Genomic DNA, 25,000 nt, shown 5'->3' with positions numbered 1-25,000 from the left:
AAATTAACCAATGGGAGCGATCTATATTCATGTTTTCGTCCAACCGGGTCATCAATCACATGATTTGTTGCTGTCCAACGATTGGATATTTCTTCACAAATGTCAACACGCTGCTTTGTTTACAAATGTTATAAACATACCCATGTGTCAAGCTGAATCAAATGACCAATCGTGATGTTAGATATTTAAAAATCTGTGAACACTTTTCACTATGTGGGTCACTTTGAGCACATTTTGCAATGTGACCAATGACCTCGAGCACATGGAAAGTTAATAAAGATCATCCCTATTAAAATACTCTAAACAATAGAAGTGCAACTCACGATGTTTTCTCGCAATAGATGCCCCTTTTCCATCATGGCCGAAACACATGTTTTATTTTTCACCCAGTGTGATTTCCAGATCAAAACCGCTTCAGGAATGGTGAGTAATGTTCAACATTAGACCATGACCCTCATTCCTGTTACCAGGGCTTGTTATTTAAATTAGAACTTGTATTAAAAATAAAACGTATCAGTATATAGCTTATTTAAGGCTCGAAATAATAGTCATACTTTAATAATAATAATAATAATAATAATAATAATAATAATAATAATAATAATAATAATAATAATAATCTTTATTGTCCAAATTAAAGGCAATTCATGTGAGGTAAACAATGCTCAGTTTGGTTCATGGTATGAACATCAACACATTTACAAATACAGACACAGCCATACACGAACATACACGCTTGCACATTGTTTCTACACATGTATACAAAAGAAATGAGCGTACATACAAACACATATACATACATACATACATACATACATGCAGACATACATACAAAGATGTAAGATTAATTCATATTTTAGGGATAGTATGAATCGAAGCGAGATAAACGCATCCCTGTTACACTCATTCCTGTTACACCTTGTTTTGTAACAGGAATGCGGGATGTAATAGGAATGAGGAAAACATAACAGGAATGAGTAAGAGGAATGAGGAATGTGAACTTTCATAAAATGAAACACACGTTTTATTGTAGCTAAGTCCTTTGGAGCATAATGGCCAATAGAATCAGAGCTTATCCCTTTTTCTGTAGCATGAAACAGACATTTAACTTATGAATACAACGTTGGTCTATAGCAAATTACATTCCCCAGCAGCACTGGTACCATAATATACACCTGGGTGAAGCAAAGTGAAGCAACTGGAATTAATTTCCTTGATTAAAGAAACCACACTATGGTTGTGGAGGGTTTCGAACCTGGTACCTCCCGGTCGGGAGTTCCGTAAGGTAAACACTCGTCGACGGCGCCTCCACATGGTTTATTGATTCATAGCATATTCTTTTGTTTCATAACGATGTGTTTGATAAAGTGTTTTGTAAACCACTGAAGTGTTACAGGCCTATGACTGGGTGGGGTTCCTGACCTCCCATAGTGGTCAGGGAGGTACATACTGCGTCTTCCATCCCATTATATCTGTTTTCCAACATGCTTTCTGTCTTTCTCTTGGAATGAGATTACTTGATTTTGTCCTGGCCCTGGCCGGAGTCCTGACTGGGAGGGAAACAGTCAAATGCATAGTTATTGTTTTGGGAGATGATATTATTTTTCCTTGTAAATCATCTCTCTGTTATGTATTATTATATTTGTTATTTTAAATGTATAATGTAAGCATTTGTTGGATTTTGTGCTTGTGTCCGGATGAGACTTATAGGTGATCTCAAACTAAGCACATCGGTGGTATGCTCTTGGAATCTACATCTGATCCCTATTTGTTCCCAGTTCCCCTTTGTCTTACTTTCTCTTGGGTGCTTTAATTGTAATTCTAGAACTTTTTACCATCCCATTTTCTCCCTTTTTACTGGCGCTGATATGACCTAAATGTGTTGCAAGCGCCGTAAAACCCTTAAAAACAACAAAAACAAAACAGGCTTATGTATATTAAAGTGGTAACATTCATGGTTACAAGGTTACCATTAAAACATTTTTATTGTATACATATTAATTTCTTCCATTGCTGAAAGACTATTTTAGTGCAAAGTTACCTTGCCAGTACCAAAATGCCTAATGTCCAAACATAGCTTGTTGCCTGTTAGGCTCAGATACATTTTAGATGATAACCATGATTTTAACGTCCCGGTATCGCTTGTACAAATGTGACATTGTATCACATAATAGTTTTCTTTGTTTCTTGACTTTTATTCTTGTTACACCTTGTTTTGTAACAGGAATGAGGGTGGCGAAATGGAAATTGATAATATTGTTCATTTTCAAGGGCCATAAATTTGTTGTAACGATTGTTCTATTTTGTTTTCTTATCACAAAGGCCAAAAAAGCCATGACGCCAGCCGAGAGCAACGACTTTACCGTCAAAGACGAGATGAAGATCCAATTCGACATGCTGTTTGTCTTAATAAAGAACAAGACAAATACCAAAGCGACAAATCGAGTGAAAAGAAAAGTCTATAAAAGATAAGACACCAAGTGAACAACGAAAACAGAGAAAGAATTGGATTTAAAAAACTACCACACACACACTACAAAACGGAAAAAGCCAAATCTTGATCTGAGTTACACTCCATCCTCACACTCAAAAGCTCCACACCAGTATGTCTCTTGTCAAAAATAGCAAGCTACTAAAACAGCCAATGAAACCTTTATGTTGAAAAACCAAAGTCTTGAAGAAGTGAAAAGGTGTCCTCCTCTCTTTCTCATTCGAAAAAGAAGTCCGAAAAGTACAAAAAGCGGTTGGACATGCCATTAAAAAACACAAACTTCCGTTGACAACCCGATCAAAAACTTTTAAAAATTTTTTGAAAGATAGCTGTGAAAACAAGACAGGTGGAAAAAGAATTAGTGATATGAACATTACAAAATCATTTTGCACTCTTAGAAGACACCAAACATTCATTTCTACAAAGTGATGTGAAGCAACAGGTTTTCAAAGGTAATGATGGAGTCATGCCTGAGGTTGCACCGGTTGACTTAAACAGTGACTCAAGTGATGAACATGACTTAGATGACATAGACATTACGGTGATGCCGACTGAAATCGATTACAATGGTTTTATCAAAATATTGAATGAATACAAATCATTTGATGAAGTGGTTGATGAATGTGAAAAACAAGCATTACGTGTTTGTGAAATAGTTGGGGCCAGCAGAAGTGTAATCAAAACTCGCATTGGTATTGACAACAGGTTTACACATTTCATTCCAAATGTTATACCTAGATCTCTGTGTGATGGGAAACAGTTATTTCCAGTCAAGCTGAGGGCCGATGGGGATTGCCTGCCTGCCTGTGGTGCAGTGTATGCATTTGGCAAAGACACAAAAAAGACGAAATACGAGTACGATTGAAATAAGAGCTGGCTTTACACAAGGACCATTATTTGTCAGATTCAAACCTTGCATCACTCAATGACAACATCCAGACAGTTGTTGAATTTTTTGTCACAAACTCGGACCGTTATATTCCCGATGTTCACATAAATGATAAAGATACCCTGGAAGAGATGTTCAAACTGGACGTTATGTCATTAAGTAAACCAAAATCATACATGGGTATGTGGCAGCTTCTTGATCTTTCCAGTATTTTAAAGATGCCTCTTTTGTCTGTTTATCCAAACATTCCGAACTGCCACGAAAGAGTTATCTTGAGTCAATTGATTCAACCTAGAGTTAAGTTAACAAACAATGTTGGTGCTCTTTTGTGAGTCTCTACCAACATAAGCCCCAAATCAATGTATTGGCGCCCTAACCATTTTGTTCCCCTTTTGAGTTGCAATCACTAAGCGTATTGAATTTATAATCCTTTCGAATAAATATGTTGTAATTACTCATTCCTGTAACAGAAAACTCATTCCTGTTACGTCCACTCATTCCTGTTACATAAAATCATTCCTGTTAAGAATGACTTTTTCATATTTTTTTTTCATGACAAATATAAATACTTGAAAGGAAATATTATTTGTGGTGGTTTAACACTTATATACCTAGAATATGGTAAACAATTTTTATTTTTGCCATTTTCCTATAAATTTTTGGAGATGATGATTGCTCAAATAATATCCTTTGTTTTCAAAAATTGATTTCTGAATGCCTTTTGTAAAACAATAAATGTCATTTTGTTGTCAGAATTGGTATCAATGCTCTGTGTTTATTGTTTTCCAATGTTTTATTTCAATAGTTGTCCAAAAATGTGTTAACTTATGTAATGTGACATAATTTTATAAGCGTAACAGGAATGAGTCACATGTGGATCGTGATTCACAAATACTTGAATAAGTGACCACTGGAAACTCATTAAACCCTGTTATTACAATTTTATGTTGCATACATATCACAGAAAGCATACACAAAATAATGAGTATGTTGGAAATACTTGACTTTTTTAAAATTTGAGGACTAGAATTTGGCTTTTTTTTTTAAAAAAAAAAGGCCGTATAAACGTTCAGGATTACACATCGTTTTGTGTGTTGGTCCGTTATACTTCCGGATGGCAATGTTGTGAGTTTCTTAGCCAAGCGCATACTATCTATAAACGTTCATGGTTACACATAGTTTTATGTTGGTCCGTTATACTTCCGGAAGGCAATATTGTGAGCTTTTTAACCAAGCGCATACCATCTATAAGTTCATGGTTACACATAGTTTTGTGTTAGTCCGTTATTCTTCCGGAAGGCAATGTTGTGAGCTTTTTAGCCAAACGCTTACTATCTATAAACGTTCATGGTTACACATAGTTTTGTGTTGGTCCGTTATACTTCCGGAAGGCAATGTTGTGAGCTTTTTAGCCAAGCGCATACTATCTATAGGTATAACATGTGTAAGTGTGTATGTTTGTATTGATGCTACGTGTTTCCATAATCTCTAACCATTTAACTGCCATAGTACTCTGGAAAGAAAACATCTCGAAAGAATTTGGCCAGAAAAATCTTCCTTCAAATTTCATCCATTTAAATGACCCTCATCTTGGCAAAAACTATCAAACCTGGGACATTAATTTCGACTTCCCGAAGGCCCAGGTTTGAGGGTTTTTGCCAAGATATGTGTCATTTAAGTCGATCGCTATTTGAAGGACGGGTTTTCTGGCCAAATTTTTAAATACGCGTATTTTCTAAGGATACGGTAGTTAAATGCTTAACCAGGATTTACAGCACATCCAAATTCTTATCTGCAAGACGCTTGAAACATCCGCTCTCTCTCTCTCTCTCTCTCTCTCTCTCTCTCTCTCTCTCTCTATCTATCTATCTCTCTCTCTATCTCTCTCTCTATCTATCTCTCTCTCTCTATCTCTCTCTCTCTATCTATCTCTCTCTATCTCTCTCTATCTCTCTCTCTATCTCTCTCTCTCTTTCTCTCTCTCCCCTCTATCTTTCTCTCTCTCCCCTCTATCTCTCTCTCTCTCTATCTCTCTCTCTCCCTCTCTCTATCTCTCTCGATCTCTCTATCTCTCTCTCCCTCTCTCTCTCTATCTATCTATCTATCTATCTCCCTCTCTCTCTCTCTCTCTCTCTCTCCCCTCTATCTCTCTCTCTCTATCTCTCTCCCTCTCTCTCCCCTCTATCTCTCTCTATCTCTCCCTCTCTCTCCCCTCTATCTCTCTATCTATCTATCTATCTATCTCTCTCTCTCTCTCTCTCTCTCTCTCTCTCTCTCTCGTTATCCATTCTACCGTTTTTTAATTTAATTTTTTTGCAAGAAAATTTAAATTTGTCCCTCAAATTCTGATCGTTATAGATAGTGTGCGCTTGGCTAAGAAGCTCACAACATTGCCATCCGGAAGTATAACGGACCGACACACAAAACTACGTGTAACCTTGAACGTTTATAGTCTGGTTAATACAATTTAGTGAGAATTACTCATAAACGCGGATGGCAAAAAACATAATAAAGACCTGAGTGTCGTCAACTTCGAACTATCAATAGATAAAACGAAGTTGACATAACTCAGGTCTTTGTTATTCTTTTTTGCCATCAACGTTTATGAGTAATTCTCACTAAACTGTATTAACCAGACTATAAATGTTCATGGTTACACACAGTTTTGTTTGTTGGTCCGCTGTATTTCCGGGTGGCAATGCTGTGAGCTTCTTAGCCAAGCGCATACTATCTATATCTGAGGGAGAGTTCACTGACCAAATTTTGAACTTCGAGTTATTCCAGACACCGCCAGTTAAGTTGTTAATCAGGGTTTACAACACATCCAGTAATAAGCTTCAACAGTCGTGACGTCACTTCCCTCCTAATGACGCATAGTAACTTAGTAACTGGTTCTAAACAATGGCCGACGCCCTTATGAAATATTTATCAGACGACCATAAAAGTGTATCCAGAGGAGACAAATCTTATAAATCTGATCATGTTTTGACTTTTATAAAATATTCTGATCACATGATATGTGATAAAGTTCTACTCAGCGTGAAGAATAAAAAGTACCGATTTTCTTTGTTTAGAACCAATCTGCTCGTTGCTGGGCGGACGTGACGTCAGACTATTGAATCCAATTATCTTCATGACCCTTGGTACATTCTCACTCACTGGTTATCTATAGATAGAACGAAGATGACGTAAATCAAGTCTTTGTTATTGTTTTTGCCATCCACGTTTATGAGTACTTCTCACTAAACTGTATGGACCAGACTATAGATAGTATGCAGATGACGTCACTCAGGCCTTTGTTATTGTTTTTGCCATCTGCGTTTGTGAGTTGTTCTCACTAAACTGTATTAACCAGACTATAAAAGTTCATGGTTACACAGAGTTTGTGTGTTGGTCCGTTATACTTCCGGATGGCAATGTTGTGAACTCCTTGGCCAAGCGCATTCTATCTATAAAAGTTCTTGGTTACACATAGTTTTGTGTGTTGGTCCGTTATACTTCCGGATGGCAATGTTATAAGCTTCTTAGCCAAACGCAGACTATCTATAGATAGTATGCGCTTGGCTAAGAAGCTCATAACATTGCCATCCGGAAGTGTGACGGACCAACACACAAAACCGTGTGTATCCATGAACGTTTATAGCCAAGTCAATACAGTTCAGTGAGCATTACTCATAAACGCGGATGGCAAAAAAAACAATAACAAAGACCTGAGTGACGTCATCTTCATTGGCCATCTCTATAATCACGAATTAAATCTTTCATCATCTAAACCATCTTCGTGTTCTTCATGATTCTACATCCTTCAAACATTATAAACATCACCATTATCATTTTTGTTAGCTTCATCATTATCCATTTCATCTAAATTGTCATCTAATTTATCATCATCATTATCATCCAGACGATGTCTCGCCACGTGTTACAACGGGCAGGAGTTTGACACCAGGGAGAAGGTCGTAGTGAGGACCTGTGACGTGAACACGGGTCATTGGATGGAGGCAGACTATCTACCCGTTTGTCAAGGTATTCCAAGTGTGGCCCATCGTCTCAAAACGGTATTATGTCGGAACGAACCAGATGCTTAAAAACCGAATTAAATGTTAAAACTGGTCAAAAATATCAGCACCCTAAAATATGGTATCCATTCTCCTCAATAAAACATACAAACTCAACACAAGTCTGATATTTCTGGCTATAAATTCAATTTTCAACATCTTTACCATCCCGACTTAATACCGTTTTGAGGCGAAGGATCACAAATCTTAAATTAACTCACTCAATCCCAGAGCTATTTGCTTCTTTTCAAAATTGGAAAAAAATGTATTAAATATGAACATGTGCATAGATAGTTTTATTCAACTACCATTAACATGTAAAAACTAAAAACATTAGCTTTGATACTACGCCTATAATTTGTCTCATAAAAATGTAATAAAAACCTGGGTAAACTACGGATATAGCCGGTGTTAGGGTTGAGGGACTTTAACCCTCTCCGTACCAACTACAGGAAAATGGTCACATTCGTTACGATACAACCAGCATATTTCTTTTTCAAATTTCTTTTGTACATCATAAAATTTAAAGAAAATGAACAGTGTGTTGTAGAGCATGTTTTGCTAAAGAAATTATTTATGGCAAGAATTTTACTGGTATTGTGTTTAAGTGATAAAAGTTGGGTGTGAAATTTTGGGGAAAATCCTGAAAATGGCTGGTAAGGAGAGAGTTAAGTAGCAGGCACCAGTATAAGATAAAGATCTGACCGAGTGTGTATGAAAGGTGCCAGACAAAGCAAGAAAGAAAAGAACAAGAAAAAAACAAAAAACATCCCAAAAAAATCAGTCGACCTCGACTGGGGATCGAACCTCAGACCTTCTGATTACCGGTCAGACGTGATACAATTAAAGTAATGGTTGCACGTCTGAATTGTAATCAGAAGGTCTGAGGTTCAATTCCCAGTCGAGGTCGACCGGTTTTTTTGGGATGTTTTTTTTTTTTCTTCAATTTTTCTTTCTTGATTTGTCTGGCACCTTTCATACACATAATTGTACAGATCTTTATCTTATTCCAAATCTTACCCAGCCAACTGTCGTACTCTGTAATCACACGTGGATTTAAATATTTGGCCCAGAAAACTCGTCCTTTAAACTATATTGATCGATTTAAATAACCCTCATCAGAAAGGGGGGGGGGGGGGGGCCCGATAACTCAGTTGGTAGAGCACTCGCTTCACATGCAAAATGACCGAGGTCGATCCGGGGTACAGTCGAAATTTTATCAGAGGACGAGAGACGCATGCGCACAACCAACATGACGTTCTCTCTCTAATAACTTTTCCGCCGGTGACGTCACAGACTATGGGTGACGTCCAATCAAGAGACGCTACTCTTCCGCTAATCTCATTCCCTATAAATTGTGTCACTGTAACAAATGTGACGAGTTTGCTGCAGGTGGTAAGGAGAGGGTTAAACGTTTAGGCCTTTTAGGCACATTTTTGCAGGTCTGAAAACCGGGATCAGCTTCTTCTTCTTCTTCTTCTTCTTCTTCTTCTTCTTCTTCTTCTTCTTCTTCTTCTTCTTCTTCTTCTTCTTCTTCTTCTTCTTCTTCTTCTTCTTCTTCTTCTTCTTCTTCTTCATCATCATCATTCTTCTTCCTCTTCTTCTTCTTCTTCTTCTTCTTCTTCTTCTTCTTCTTCTTCTTCTTCTTCTTCTTCTTCTTCTTCTGCTCCGTGGTCGTTGTAGTTGCCACTGAAATAGAGAATCTAGACTACACAGATCACATATGAATTTCACGACACACACACACACACACAGACAGACACATACACACATACACAAACTCACTCAATTATCCTATTATTAAGCTTTTATGCCTACTAGTAGGGGGAATTAGGCTAAAACCGTGCAAATTTGCGTAGAAAGCATGAAAATTTGCATACAGGTTGCTAAGACCCATAGAAAAAACATCTGATATAGAACCACTCTGGCAATCAATCATAACGTATCGGTTTAAGGCCTTAGATTTTACCTATTACAGCTATATTAAACAAGGGAAATAACTGCGTAAAAATATATATTTTCTTCATATTCATTGTATTAGGGACTGCGTAAAAATATATATTTTCTTCATATTCATTGTATTAGGGAAAATTAGGCTAAAACCGTGCAAATTGGGGTTGAAATACTGAAAATTAGCATATAGGTAGCTAAGACCCGTATAAATAACACCTGATATAGAACCACTCTGGCATTTTATCATAACAGTGCGTTTTTAGCACTTTTATTTTTTCCTATATAGCATTACTTATCCGAGGAAATAACCACGATAATACAATGTGCGTTCTAAAACTTTAAATACACTGGTAACCATTTACAGTAGCTAACTGATGGTTATTTCGTGTTGTAACTAGAAGATAAAAGAGGGAGAGGGAGCGAGTGGGAGAGACGAAAAGAGAGAGAGAGAGAGAGAGAGAGAGAGAGAGAGAGAGAGAGAGAGAGAGAGAAGGAGAGAGAGAATTTTACTCATTACTGTACTGACCTAAGACCCCCGCATCTACACAAGTCCGTGCAAGGCAAACGGACCTTAAACACTTGCATCGGGTGCCGATACATTCTCTCTTACATGAACACTTGATGAGTTTTTGGGACACTTTTGACAATTCTGGAAATAAGCTCCACTGTGGTTCATATCGATCGCCACATTTGTTGCCGTGTTCTGTTCTATAAAAGATATAATGCTAGCAAAAGCTCGACTTCTTTCAAGAAACAAGCTTTAAAAGATGTCACCGGTGATGATAATGACACATCATCATTATCATCACCAGTGACATCTTTTAAAGCTTGTTTTTTAAGTATCGTGCAAGACAAATTTTATGGTAGTGTGCCTCCCGGACGACTAAATCTTCTCCGGCGAAAAATGACAACATATCAGAATCTTTGATAGATAACGCTATTTCACGAATATTTTCTTCCATGTCTGTTGTCATAACAGAACTCTCGATTCCATGTTTATACCCCAAAAAAAGCAAGTTTGTTTATTATAGCCAAACTCTAATTTTGAACGTTGTCTCATTATTCTCATTCGGTGACCCCTCCAAGTCGAATGACGAAGTTTGGAATTCTTGTAGGGTATTTCTTTTAGATTCCTTTAATTCTAATCGCCTAATTTTGTTGACATTAAATTTTACATGACAATACTTATGCCATTTAGCATAATTTTGTTTTAAGCTTTCAATAATCTCATTTCTTTCTGATGAATTTGAAAAAATAGATCTATCCAACTTGTTTTCATCACAAACCAAAGAATTGAATTGTGTTAAATCTTCAAAAAGAGTTTCATAGCCGAATAGCCTTGCCCTTTGTCATACCTTCTCGACTTAGAGGGACATTATAATCGGCCTGTGTTATCTTGTGGGCATATCAAACACTGGTCCCAGTCTCTGGGAGCAGTTCTTTTTGCCATTGTATGTGTATCTGAAAGCATGCAAACGCATTCCTTTATTAGGCATATGCAATATTCTTTCATATATATATATATATATATATATATATATATATATATATATATATATATCTTTCTTTCGTTCTTTCTGTTAAAGACCCATCATCAGCAGGCAAAATGCGTGCAGTGCCTTACATAAGGACACAACAGTACAAATAGCCTATTCTCCCATTGTCCCCATGCAGTAAATAACGTAAAGTAAATAACTTGCCACAATCATAGTGGTTGATGATGATGATGATGATGATGATGATGATGATGATGATGATGATGATGATGATGATGATGATAGCATTCTTATATAATTTAAGTGGTATGCCGACTCTTTACTGTCATCAAGTTTGACCGAAATAGGTTTTAACTCACGTAAAACGATTCTGGCAGTATTTTTGGAAAGAAAAGAAGAAAGGAGGAGGGGAGAAGGAGCACTTTTGGCTAGTCTGTTTTGTCTACCCCTCTGCTCGCCTGCCCATCCGTTTTAGAGCAATTGATTATACTAATTAAATCGGATGCAGAAAAATCTTATATTTTAGAATATTGCTCGCAAGACGTCCTTTAAAACAAGTGAAATTGAATAATATTTACTATGAAATAATTTGTATGGTTCGTGAATCGAAAGTAAAGGGAAAGGAAAACATCCGCTTCGACGCTAAAAATAGTCACCAATAGGAATCCAAAGGATGACGTAAAACAACCTTGGGTCGGCTTGCCTCGAATGTTTACACAATAAAAATGAAAGACATTTTTGTCGTCCATTTCAAAATTTTCTAATCTTAAAAACCTTGTATCTCAACTAATACTGATCTCTCAGAGTGGTTCTATATCATAAATTATAGGGTTTTTCATATTCTACAACATATATAATTTTCATGCTTTCAACCCTGATTGCACAATTCAAGGGTTTTTTGGACCTAATTCCCCCTACTATACGTGCACATATTTGCATTTCTGATAATGGAGATCACCTTCTTCTTCGTGGTCGTTTTGGTAGCCCCTTAAATTATATAGGATCCAGACTACAGTTCTCACGTGAATTTCACGACACACGCTCGCACACACACACACACACACACACACATACACATATACACACACACACACAAACTCACTCACATATTCAAAATACAGGCTGTGATCTTTCCATTTTTGATATTTTTTTTCCACGGTTCCAAGACCTTTTCAAATTCTGTATAGACAGAATGAAGTTGAGGTCACTTGGTCTTTGTTATTGATTTTTGCCATCCGCGTTTATGAATAATTCTCACTAAACTGTATTAACCTTTTAAGTTTACAAACAGTTTTGTGTGTTGGTCCGTTATACTTCAGGATGGCAATGTTGTGAGCTTCTTAGCCATACGCATACTATCTCTTGTTTTTAGTTTCTATCAACTCCCGAGGGAGTTCATTCCATTAACGAACGACAGAGGTTTATAGGTTTATTCTAACATTGTTGTAGTAATTCATGTAAATGTTGCTGCTCGAAGCTGAAAGAAATAAATAACAATGTGAAATTGAATGTAAGCTTCAATTTTAATAAAAATGAAAACAGACAATGTGGACGTTTCGAGTTTCTCCTTTATCAACAAAACAAGATGAATGAAACACTGCAGACGAATGAGATAATATGGGATAATGTTTATCATTCGTCTTTAGGGTTTCATTCGTTTCGTTTTGTTGCTAAAGGGGAAACCCAAAACGTCCTATTGTACGGCTGTCTATCAGATCTCTCTCTCTCTCTCTCTCCCTCTCTCTCGCTCCCTCTCTCTCTCTCTCTCACACACACACACACACACACACACTGTGTGTGTGTATGTATGTATCTGTGTATGTGTGTACACCTAATAGTACTGTTGTTGCGTTTTTATCTAACGTAGGTATGTTTAAATTCATATGGTGACTTCTTCCTACCTTCCCTTATCTGTAGAGGTCGCCACGTTTTGCTGTGGCCGTGGAGATGTAAGACATTTAGCAGTTATTTTTAGAAACCAAATGAAATAGATAATAAAATACAAGATCTGGATGCACACTTCAAAGCACATTTATTATTCATATTTCTGTACAAAAATGCATATCGTAATCAACGTTATGCATTTTTGTACATAAATATGAATAATAAATGTTGTATTTGGAGCGCTTGGCTTGTAGTTGGTTTGTTTACAAATAACTTCTCCACCGGTGACGTCCAATCAAGGGAAGCTACTCTTCCGCTAATCTCATTCCCTATTTCATGTATCTTGTGCGGCTATGTGGTCTAGTGAAGTGAAGTGGTATGACACTCGCTTTCGGATGGGAAGGTCCTGGGTTTGAGCCTCGGTCGTTCGGTGCATAGTTGAGTCCTTGGAGAAGGCTCTTTACTCACATTCTCTCACCGTCCTCAGGTGTGAAATTAGTACCTGGCCGTTAACAGCGTTGTCTCTGTAGGAAAAAAATTGTAATATCGCGTAATAGGCGTCATGTCTAGTTCTACATGTTACGTGTTGCTGTTGGTCAGGTATCCCTCGTAAAGCGCTTTGAGCACATTAAGTGGATATTGCGCTATATAAAAACTCTAATTTAATTCAATTTAATTTAATTTAATCTGATAAAGATCTGGAAAAACGTGTACGAAATAGTGCTAGACAAAACGAGAGAAACCCCCCCCCCCCCAAAAAAAAAAAAATCAGCCTGGGAGATTAGATCTATAGATAGAATGCGCTTGGCCAAGGAGTTCACAACATTGCCATCCGGAAGTATAACGGACCAACACACAAAACTGTGTAACCATGAACTTTTATAGTCTGGATAATGCAGTTAAGTGAGCATTACTCATAAACGCGGATGGCAAAAACAATAACAAAGACCTGTGTGACGTCATCTTCGTTCTATCTATACCAACGTGTATATTTATTTGCAGGTCTGATAACCCAGATTGCTATAGGCTCATTGTTATAATGGAAATACTCTCAAACTATTACAACATATTGTCCATTACAACAATGTCAAAGCAGGCCCATAATTGCGTTCAAACAATCTCTCTACAAAACAACTTTATGTTCTTATTGATTAAACAAAGATCATTGTGATGTATCTACAAATTAAATGTGAATTAAAAATCTATAGGGAATGAGATTAGCGGAAGAGAAGCGTCCCTTGATTGGACGTCACCCATAGTCTGTGACGCCACCGGCGGAAAAGTTATTAGAGAGAGAACGTCATGTTGGTTGTGCGCATGCGTCTCTCGTCCTCGCGGAGAGGGTTAAGCTTTTAGGCCTTTTAGGCTCATATATATTTGCAGTTTTGGTAACATGTTGTCCATTACAGCAATGTTAAATAACCGCCCATAATTGTGATCGGTTATTAGACCTGCTATCAATACATGCACGTTGATCTAAATACATTCAATATTCGTAAATTAAATTACCTACTTAAAATAGAGTAGATGTAAAATGTATCAATTTTACCAATTGAACACTAAGCCTTTGGCAGCTTTAGCACAACTTTAGCACGACTTTTGTACAACTTTAGAATAACTTTAGCACAACTTTAGCACGACTTTTGTACAGCTTTAGAATAACTTTAGCACAACTTTAGCACGACTTTTGTACAGCTTTAGAATAACTTTAGCACAACTTTAGCACGACTTTTGTACAACTTTAGAATAACTTTAGAATAACTTTAGCACGACTTTTGTACAACTTTAGAATAACTTTAGCACAACTTTAGCACAACTTTAGCACGACTTTTGTACAACTTTAGAATAACTTTAGCACAACTTTAGCACAACTTTAGCACAACTTTAGCACGACTTTTGTACAACTTTAGAATAACTTTAGCACAACTTTAGCACAACTTTAGCACGACTTTTGTACAACTTTAGAATAACTTTAGCACACCTTTAGCACAACTTTAGCACAACTTTAGCACAACTTTAGCACAACTTTAGCACAACTTTAGCACAGCTTTAGCACGACTTTAGTGCAACTTTAGCACAACTTTAGTACAACTTTAGTACACCTTTGTATAACTTTAGTACACCTTTGTACAACTTTAGTACACCTTTCTACAACTTTAGTACACCTTGTAAGGCTCCTGTTAGGCGATATTACAATTTTTCAGACAAAGATTATGCTTGTAACGGTCAGATATTCGTTTTTCATTAAATACGATGAAAGAATATGGGTCAAGAGCCTTAATATCTTAATACGTTCAATAATCCTTCACAATTCCTATTTTTAAGCCCCCCAAAAATTCATTTTATTATGATCAGAAGGTCTGAGGTTCGATCCCGAGTCGAGGAAGACTGATTTTTTTAAGATGTTTATTTTTTAAATCTTCTATTTGTGACCCATCGACTCAAGACGGTATTATGTCAGGATGAACCAGATACTCAAAAGCCAAAATTAAATCTAAACTGGTCAAAATTTCGATGTACTGGTGCTGGTACCCTGAAATATGATATTCATTCCCGTAAATAAAACATTTAAACTCAACCCAAGTCTGATATTTCTGGCTATAAATTCAATTTTCAGCATCTTAACCATCCCGACTTAATACCGTTTCGAGGCGAAGGGTCACATTTTTCATTCTTGCTTTGTCTGACATTGTCTCATCCACACGTTCTCAGATCTTGGGGGCGGGGGGGGGGGGGGGGTTATGAGGAAAGCAATCTTCTGGATTGAAGAACACCACATGCATAAAAAAAATACCTCATCAACACGACGGGTCACATATCTTTTATCTATTTCCATTTAGACACGTTTGTGCGGCTATGTGGTCTTGTGGTATGTCACTCGCTTTCGGATCAAAAGGTCCTGGGTTCGAGCCTAGTTCGGTGCATTCTTTCACCGTACTAAGGTGTCAAATGAGTACCTGGCCGTCAACAGCGTTGTCTCTGTCCGAAAAAAAATTAAATAACTCCTAACAGGCGTTATGTCCCGTCCTAAATTTTAAATGTTGCTGTTGGCCAGGGACTCCTTGTAAAGCGCTTTGAGCACGTTTAGTGGATATTGCGCTATATAAAAGCTAAATTTTATTTTTTTAGATTCTAGATCACCCCACATGCATAAAAATACCTCATCAAGACGACGGGGCACAAATCTTTTATCTCTTTCCGTTTAGACACGTGCAAGAAACGTCTGATGACGGAATATCGCCGTTCTCCCAACCACGTGATCGTCACGGCATCCAGCGATTCTTTAGCCAATGGCGTCATTCCTCTGGCCGACAGGGCGTTGCTTAGAAACCCGTGGAACGCGGCTTGGAGACCGGAAGTGGATAGCTTAGATCAGTTTATTCAGGTAAAGTTACAACTTGGGTTAATTTTTGACTCTTGATTCAGTTCATACATCCCATAATATAGTTATTACTATTTTAAATAAAAATATGCCCTTTTTCGCCACGACATCATAAGATATCGTCACCTGGGCAATCCACGAAGGAATATAGAAATTTCATCAAACAAGATGTCTGATGTCAACAGGAATCACCCATGTTGTCCAAGTGAGCAAATTGAGGGTTAATAATAATCTTGCTCAAGGAAAAAAAAAACGAAAGTCCCTGAAGCGGGGCACGAACCCGGGTCCTTCAGGGTCACAGTGTAATGTCTTAACCACTCGGCTACTTCGCCCCCTTTGCTATTAAAGCTTGTTAAAGTTTATCGTTTTATTTGCTAATTTTTCGACTTTGATACATTTACCAAATAAAGCACCTATGTGGTCTAGTGGTATGACACTCGCATTCGGATCGGAAAGTCCTGGGTTCGAGCCTCGTTCGGCGCATAATTGAGTCCTTGGATAAAACTCTTTAACTCACATTCTCTCACGGTACTCAGGTGTAAATGAGTACCTGGCCGTTGACAGCGCTGTTTTCTGTCCGATAAAAAATTGCAAAATTGCCTAACAGGCGTCATGTCCCGTCCTAAATGTTAAATGTTGTTGTTGGCCAGGGATTCCTTGTAAAGCGCCTTGAGCACGTTTAGTGGATATTGCACGATATATATATATATATATATATATATATATATATATATATATATATATATATATATATAAAGCTCAATTTGAATGTAAATAAGTGTTATGATATACGTTTCATATTATCAAGGACTGTTATGGTCAAAGGGAGATAACGATGTTTTATCGCCTCCCATGGGGGTCCCGATAGCTCAGTTGGTAGAGCACTCGCTGCACACGCAAAGGGACCGAGATCGATCCCGGGTGCAGTCGAGATTTTTTTCTGACCCCCCCCCCCCTGTCCACTCAGCAGTGATTTGGTGGCTGGGTCTGTTTAGATCTGATAGAAAGTACTTTGCGATAGAGTAGCATCCTATATGTCCCTTTCACGTTATAGAAACCTGGATAAACTCCGGCTCTGAAGGAGAAATTTTTCAGTCGTCAATCTGGAATTTAGTAATGTATTTATGTCTTAATTGTTCTTTTTTGTTTTTGTGTTGGCTGACGAAGGGTTTTGAGCCGTGTTTGGTATTTTTGTGAATCTGTTATATTCATTTTTGTTTTTTACTCTTTACAGTCCACAGCTTCGAGCAGCCTTGTATCATTTTTAGTACAGTGACAAATTAAAAAGAAAAAACGCACATTGACTTTTTCAAGTCTAGACTGAGCGCGCATCATCCTTACTCTTTCTTCCCCTCCACCATCCGACTTTGGAACTCTCTACCACCCAATTGTAAACAAGCCCTTTCGACTGATGACTTCAACAAATCGCTCCCTGCTTCCCTCTAAAAAAAAACCCTGTTACGGAAAAGACGACCATACAATCTTCAGCAGCTTGACCTAATGACAATATGAACCAATGAAGAAGAAGAAGAGAAGAAGAGAAGAAGAAGAAGAGAAGAAGAGAGAAAGAAAGAAAAGAAGAAAGAAAAGAGAAGAAGAGAAGAGAAGAAGAAGAAGAGAAAGAAGAAGAAAGAAGAAGAAGAAGAAGAAGAAGAAGAAGAAGGAAGAAGAAAGAAGAAGAAGAAAGAAGAGAAGAAGAAGAAGAAGAAGAAGAAGAAGAAGAAGAAGAAGAAGAAGAAGAAAAGAAAGAAGAAGAGAAGAAGAAGAAGAAGAAGAAGAAGAAGAAAGAAGAGAAGAAGAAGAAAGAAGAAGAAGAAGAAGAAGAGAAGAAGAAGAAGAAGAAGAGAGAAGAAGAAGAAAAGAAGAAGAAGAAGAGAAGAAGAAGAAGAAGAAGAGAAGAAGAAGAAGAAGAAGAAGAAGAAGAAAGAAGAGAAGAAAGAAGAAGAAGAAGAAGAAGAAGAAGAAGAAGAAGAAGAAGAAGAAGAAGAGAAGAAGAAGAAGAAGAAGAAGAAAAAGAAGAAGAAGAGAAGAAGAAGAAGAAGAAGAAGAGAAGAAGAAGAAGAAGAAGAAGAGAGAAGAAGAAGAAGAAGAAGAAGAAGAAGAAGAAGAAGAAGAAGAAGAAGAAGAAGAAGAAGAAGAAGAAGAAGAAGAAGAAAGAAGAAGAGAAGAAGAAAAGAAGAAGAAGAAGAAGAAGAAGAAGAAGAAGAAGAAGAAGAAGAAGAAGAAGAAGAAGAAGAAGAGAAGAAGAAGAAGAAGAAGAAGAAGAAGAAGAAGAAGAAGAAGAAGAAGAAGAAGAAGAAGAAGAAGAGAGAAGAAGAAGAAGAAGAAGAAGAAGAAGAAGAAGAGAAGAAGAAGAAGAAGAAGAAGAAGAAGAAGAAGAAGAAGAAGAAGAGAAGAAGAAGAAGAAGAAGAAGAAAGAAGAAGAAGAAGAAGAAGAAGAAGAAGAAGAAGAAGAAAGAAGAAGAAGAAGAAGAAGAAGAAGAAGAAGAAGAAGAAGAAGAGAAGAAGAAGAAGAAGAAGAAGAAGAAGAAGAAGAAAGAAGAGAAGAAGAAGAAGAAGAAGAAGAAGAAGAAGAGAAGAAGAAGAAGAAGAAGAAGAAGAAGAAGAAGAAGAAGAAGAAGAAGAAGAAGAAGAAGAAGAAGAAGAAGAAGAAGAAGAAGAAGAAGAAGAAGAAAGAAGAAGAAGAAGAAGAAGAAGAAGAAGAAGAAGAAGAAGAAGAAGAAGAAGAAGAAGAAGAAGAAGAAGAAGAAGAAGAAAAGAAGAAGAAGAAGAAGAAGAAGAAGAAGAAGAAGAAGAAGAAGAAGAAGAAGAGAAGAAGAAGAAGAAGAAGAAGAAGAAGAAGAAGAAGAAGAAGAAGAAGAAGAAGGAGGAGGAGGAGAGGAGGAGGAGGAAGAGAAGGAGGAGGAGGAGAAAGAAGAAAGATTGGTATTAAGCAAGGCTACCACACACTGTGTGAATGCCCTGGTATTAAGTGTTATGGGGAATGATGATGAGTGTATTTATAAATTCGTTTGTTTGTTCTTTCAATAAGGTGGAGTTACCTTCCCTTCATCGTATCAACGGAATCGTTGTCAGGGGTGACGGAATTGCTGACTACGTCATCAGTTTTCGTCTTCTTTTTAGCGTCGATGGCGTCACGTGGTATCCATACACGGACGGAGAAAGTCACGATTTGGTGAGTGTTAGCCATAGATTTTTAGATAGAATGAAGTTGACGTAACTCAGGTCTTTGTTATTGTTTTTCTGCCATCCACGTTTATGAGTTATTCTCACTAAACTGTATTAAACAGACTATAAACGTTCATGGTTATACATAGTTTTGTGTATTGGTCCGTTATACTTCCAGATGGCAATGTTGTGAGCTTCTTAGCCAAGCGCATGCTATCTATAAATCTAAGAGGGTTCTTGTGTCCGGTTATAGATAGTATGCGCTTGGCTAAGAAGCTCATAACATTGCCATCTGGAAGTATAACGGACCAACACACAAAACTGTGTGTATCCATGAACGTTAATATTCGCGTTAATGCAGTTCAGTGATCATTACTCATAAACGCGGATGGCAAAAAAACAATAACAAAGACCTGAGTGACGTCATCTTCGAACTATCTATATGTTAAAGATGGATAAGGTGAGAGTGAAATCACATGTCATGTGATCAGAATGTATAAAAGTCAAAACATGATCAGATTTATAATGTTTTTCTCCTCTGGATACACTTTTATGCTCGTCGGAGAAATATTTCCACCATTGTTCCAAGAGTTGAGAACCAGTTGCTAAGTTACCATGGGTCATTACGAGGGAAGTGACGTTACGACTGTTGAAGAGTAGATATTACTGTTTTAAAATATGTTTATTATATTTCTTCAGTTTTTGTTATTGTTTTCTTTTAATGAGTGAATTAATTAATTAATTAATTCAATTAAATTGCGGCTATTTGGTCTAATGGTATGACACTCGCTTTCGCATCGGAAGGTCCTGGGTTCGAGCCTCGCGCTCGGAGCATAGTTGAGTCCTTGGAAAAGGCTCTTTACTCACATTCTCTCACCGTACTCAGGTTTAAAATCAGTACCTGGCCGTAACAGCGTTGCCTTTGTCCGAAAAATTGTAATATCGCCTAACAGGCGTCATGTCCCGTCCTACATCTTAAATATTAATGTTGATCATGGACCCCTTGTAAAGCGCTTTGAGCACATTTAGTGGATATTGCGCTATATAAAGCTCAATTATTTAACTATTTTAAATTATTTTATTTATTCATTTATTTATTCATTTATTTATTTATTTGTCTTTTCAGTTTCTTAGCGGAAACAGGAACAGCGATGAGGACAGAGTGATTTCCCTTCATTGTCCACACGAGGCCAAATACGTCAGAGTCAATCCAATCACGTGGTCCAGTCACGTGGCTCTAACCTTTGATCTCATTGGATGCCCCGTTGTAAATGGTATGTCGACTATAGTTAGAATGCTCACAGCATTAACATCCGGAAGTATAACGGAACAACACACAAAACTCTGTGTAACCATGAACTTTTATGGTCTGTTCAATACAGTTTAGTGAGAATACGATTCAGTAGTCACGCGCCCGGCAACGGCGGCCATCTTGGTTCTAAACAAAGAAAATCATTACTTTTTATTCTTCATGCTAGCTAGAACTTTTCGTTCCTTTTTCGTATGCCTTGTATCAGAATGTGTAAAAGTCAAAACATGATCAAATTTATGGGTTTTTTTCCTCTGGAAACGCTTTTATGCTCGCCGGAGAAATATTTCATACGGGCGTCCGCCATTGTTCCGATAGTTTAGAGCCAGTGTTACTAAGTTACCATGCGTCATTAGGAAGGAAGTGACGTTACGACTACTGAATCCTATTACTCATATACACGGATGGAAAAACAATAAGACCCGAGTGACATCAACTTCATTCTATCTATAGATAGTATGTAGATGACGTCACTCAGGTCTTTGTTATTGTTTTTTGCCATCCGCGTTTATGAGTAATGCTCACTGAACTGTATTAAACCGACTATAAACGTTCATGGATACACACCGTTTTGTGTGTTGGTCCGTTATACTTCCGGATGGCAATGTTATGAGCTTCTTCGCCAAGCGCATACTATCTATACACCTTGATAACCACGCCTCTTGGACAGTCGTGTTCTGGAGGATATAATGATGTCCTTTGCGGATGATATAGACGCCTTGGTGGAAGACCTCATGAAGCTAAGCAAGTTTACCAACATGGTACTGCAGTGGATTCCAGGACACTGTGGGATACTTGGAAATCAGATCGCTGACCAACTGGCAAAGGCAGGTAGTCGCATGCAGCAACCCTCCCCAATGTACTCAACAGGAGAAATTAACAAAATGGCCAAATTTATCCAGTCTCAGAGATGGAGAGAGGAAGCACCCAGAATACAACATGAATGACCCAATCAAGGTGCTCAACAGAAAGGAACAGGTCATCATCTTCAGACTGAGAACTGGACACAACCAGTTAAAGGAACATATGTGGAGGATGTCCAGAGCAGGTGCCTCTGGACAATGTGACTGCGGACTTGAAAATGAAAATGGACATCATGTCCTAATGGAATGTCCAAGGTACAACCAGTTGAGAAGGAACTTCTGGCCTGACCCAACCCCATACTCAAAGAAGCTGTACGGCAGTGAGAACGACCTCAGGACCACTGTGGGCTTCATTCACCAGACCGGACTGACCATGTGACGTGACGGGAACGAAGAAGAAGAAGAAGGACAGTCGTCATAATGTAACCAATGACCGTGATTGATAAACATAGTAAACTACACAGGTTTTACTATCGTGGTATGTGTCTAAGTAAAATGCCCACTGTTCTACTGCTGGAAACAACACCAACACAGAAAACTATGTGTAAACATAAACGTTTATCATCATATGATCGAGAAAATTATGTGATAACTAGTCACTCATTGCGATAAAAAAATAACAGCAATTAACAGAGAGAGAGGTCGATTTTTATTCACGTTATTGTTTATAAACAACTAACCATTCTTGTCTGAACTTGTGTGAAGGTGTGGCACAAATTCCATGTTTTGATTGGTCAAAAATCTACCGGTTACTTGTATGTGATCTTTCGTCTGAAAATATAATGAGCGTCATTTTAAACTGGCCTGAACGTAACCGCCAATTGGATTCAGTAGTCTGATGTCACGCCGCCCGGCAACGGTGGCCATCTTGATTCGAAACAAAAAAATCATTACTGTTTATTCTTCATGATGGCTAGAACTTTTAATAAGGTCTTGTGATCAGAATGTGTACAAGTCAAAACATGATCTAATTTATAATGTTTTTTTTTTCCTCCTCTGGATACGCCGGGGATATATTTCATTCGGGCGTCCGCCATTGTTCCGATAGTTTAGAGTCAGTTATCAAGTTACCATGCGTCATTAGGAAGGAAGTGACGTAACGACTGTTGAATAGTATAGTGTGAAAACTACACGTCACACTTAAAATTATAGGCTAAAAAATAATAATTTTAAAAAATAATCTTTTATAGAGAGCAATATACACTAAACGTGCTCAAAGCGCTTTACAAGGGGTGCATGACCAACAGCAACACGTATCATATTAAACGAGACATGTCGCCTGTTAGGCGATATTACATTTTTTCCGAGAGAGACAACGCAGTAAATGTTCAGGTACTCATTTTTCACCATGAAGAAATAAACAAAAATGAATCTAGCAGCTTCCAAAAAAAAAAAAAAAAAAAAAAACAAATTACCAAACACCGAACGTTTCGGGCTCAAAACCCTTCTTCAGCCAACAACAAAACATAATAAAGACATACATATGTTCATTGGATGGTTCATGACGAATGGTAAGTGGAGAGTTAACGTGACTCATTATATAGAAGTTCATATCTCTTATCGTATTTGCGTCACGTTTTGCACCTGTTAGACTCCGACATATTACTATAATTGTGCGGCTATGTGGTCTAGTGGTATTACACTCGCTTTCGGATCGGAAGGTCCCGGGTTCGAGCCTCGCTCGGCGCATAGTTGAGTCCTCGGAGAAAGCTCTTTATTCACATTCTCTCACCGTACTCAGGTGTAAAATGAGTACCTGGCCGTAAACAGCGTTGTCTTTGTCCGAAAAATTGTAATATCGCCTAACAGGTGTTATGTCCCGTCCTACATGTTAACTGTTGCTGTTGACCAGAGACCCCTTGTAAAGCGCTTTGAGCACATTTAGTGGATATTGCGCTATATAAAAGCTCGATTTTATTTATTATTTATTTATTTTTATAATGAGCGTCAATAGGATTGAATAGTCTGATGTCACGTCCGCCCAGCAGCCAGCGGCTAGGTTCTAAACAAAGAAGATCGGTACCTTTTATTCTTCATTCTGGCTTGAACTTTTTCACATGTCATGTGATCAGATTGTATAAAAGTCAAAACATGATCAGATTTTGAATGTTTTTCTCCTCTGGATACACTTTTATGCTCGTCGGAGAAATATTTCATAAGGGCGTCGCCATTGTTCTGGTAGTTTAGAGCATGTTACTAAGTTACATGCGTCATTCCTGTTGAAGCGTATTCGGGATGAATTAACCAGTAGATTTTTGACCAATCAAATCATGGAATTTATAACATATCTATTACTTCTTTTGTTACAACTTATTTTATTTTGAGCTGTTTTTTCTATATTTTTTTTAATTGAGGCATTTCTATTTTTGTTCCTACACTCCCCCCCCCTCCCCCCTCCCCCCTTCCCACCATTTCATATTTATTCAGCCCCACTTAAGTGCCACCCAGTTCCACCACCGGAAGGGGGCGTGGTCAACTGTGAGATCGATGGAGAACAAATGTAAGGAGACCACCATTACCTTTGTGATGGTTGTATACGAGTACTATTACCATTGTTATTGTTGTTGTTGTTGTTGTTGTCATCTTTATGACTGACATCATCATCATCATCATCATCATCTTCATCACTATAATCATCATCATCATCATAATCATCATCTTCATCATCATCATCATCATCATAATCATCATCTTCATCATCATCATCATCATCATCATCATCATCATCATCATCATCATCATCATCATCATCATCACAACCACCATCAAATCATCTCCAGAGCACAGTCGTATTCCCCCTCTTCCAAGATTTGCAACCTCTGCTTGGAAGAAAAATTCTACATCACCACAAAACCGAACATGGCGACACTCAAGAGAAGAAACGAACAAACATCTTCATACGTACACAAAAACAAACACCTTCTATGTAACTACAATCCACCATAACCGCGAAGTCGAAAAAGTAGGATAAACAGGGTATAAAAAAGCTAATAAAACCATCTCTATAGAAATGTAGAGCCCAACACAAGTCACAAGATCTGGTGAAAATTTACAAGCAATGGTAAAGTAGAAAACGGTAGGGGCTGCCTGAAGCCGGTGATCGTAAAATACTAACGAAAGAGTGAAAATGGAGAGGCTTCGTATGGGAACAAAACAGACAATGGACGTTTCGGGTACAAACCTTTCGTCAGCACAACAATACACACAAAAAAAACGTGGAAAACAAAAAAAAGCGGGTTTTTTGGGGGTTGTTTCCACGTTTATTTGGTGTAATTTGCCATCCCTTCCCGCAGAATTTTGATAATTGATATAAAAATCTTTCAAATAGAAGGTGATCAGGAAATCAAGTTGAAAAACAGAACAATGAGCAACATTTTTGGAGCAGTCTGGGGTAGTCCGGGGCAGTCCTGGGCACAAAGTGACCTTTTCGGGATAAACACAACAATCTACTTTCAATTTCACTTCCTGATGAGAGCGAATGCTCGAAACAATATTGTAGAAGTTAAC

The 25,000-nt window shown here is 37.7% G+C and overlaps 1 protein-coding gene across 3 annotated transcripts in view; it reads left to right on the top strand.

Moving 5' to 3' along the window:
* LOC144959875 (uncharacterized) overlaps window positions 1-25,000 on the top strand; it is a 32,727-nt gene that overhangs the window by 4,272 nt on the left and 3,455 nt on the right. For all 3 annotated transcript variants that reach the window (XM_078892693.1, XM_078892692.1, XM_078892690.1), the window contains 5 exons: window positions 7,285-7,406; window positions 15,978-16,156; window positions 19,185-19,328; window positions 20,448-20,595; window positions 23,921-23,993. In XM_078892693.1, the coding sequence (XP_078748819.1) occupies window positions 7,285-7,406; window positions 15,978-16,156; window positions 19,185-19,328; window positions 20,448-20,595; window positions 23,921-23,993 (666 nt within the window). The remainder of the gene's footprint in view (window positions 1-7,284; window positions 7,407-15,977; window positions 16,157-19,184; window positions 19,329-20,447; window positions 20,596-23,920; window positions 23,994-25,000) is intronic.

The sequence above is a fragment of the Berghia stephanieae genome, chromosome 14 (genome assembly GCF_034508935.2).
Source record: "Berghia stephanieae isolate SIO BIC M18660-M18661 chromosome 14, UCSD_Bste_1.3, whole genome shotgun sequence".
Classification (NCBI taxonomy): Eukaryota; Metazoa; Mollusca; class Gastropoda; order Nudibranchia; family Aeolidiidae; genus Berghia; species Berghia stephanieae.
Note: the sequence above shows the minus strand (reverse complement) of the source record. Positions and strands in the feature narration are given on the sequence as shown.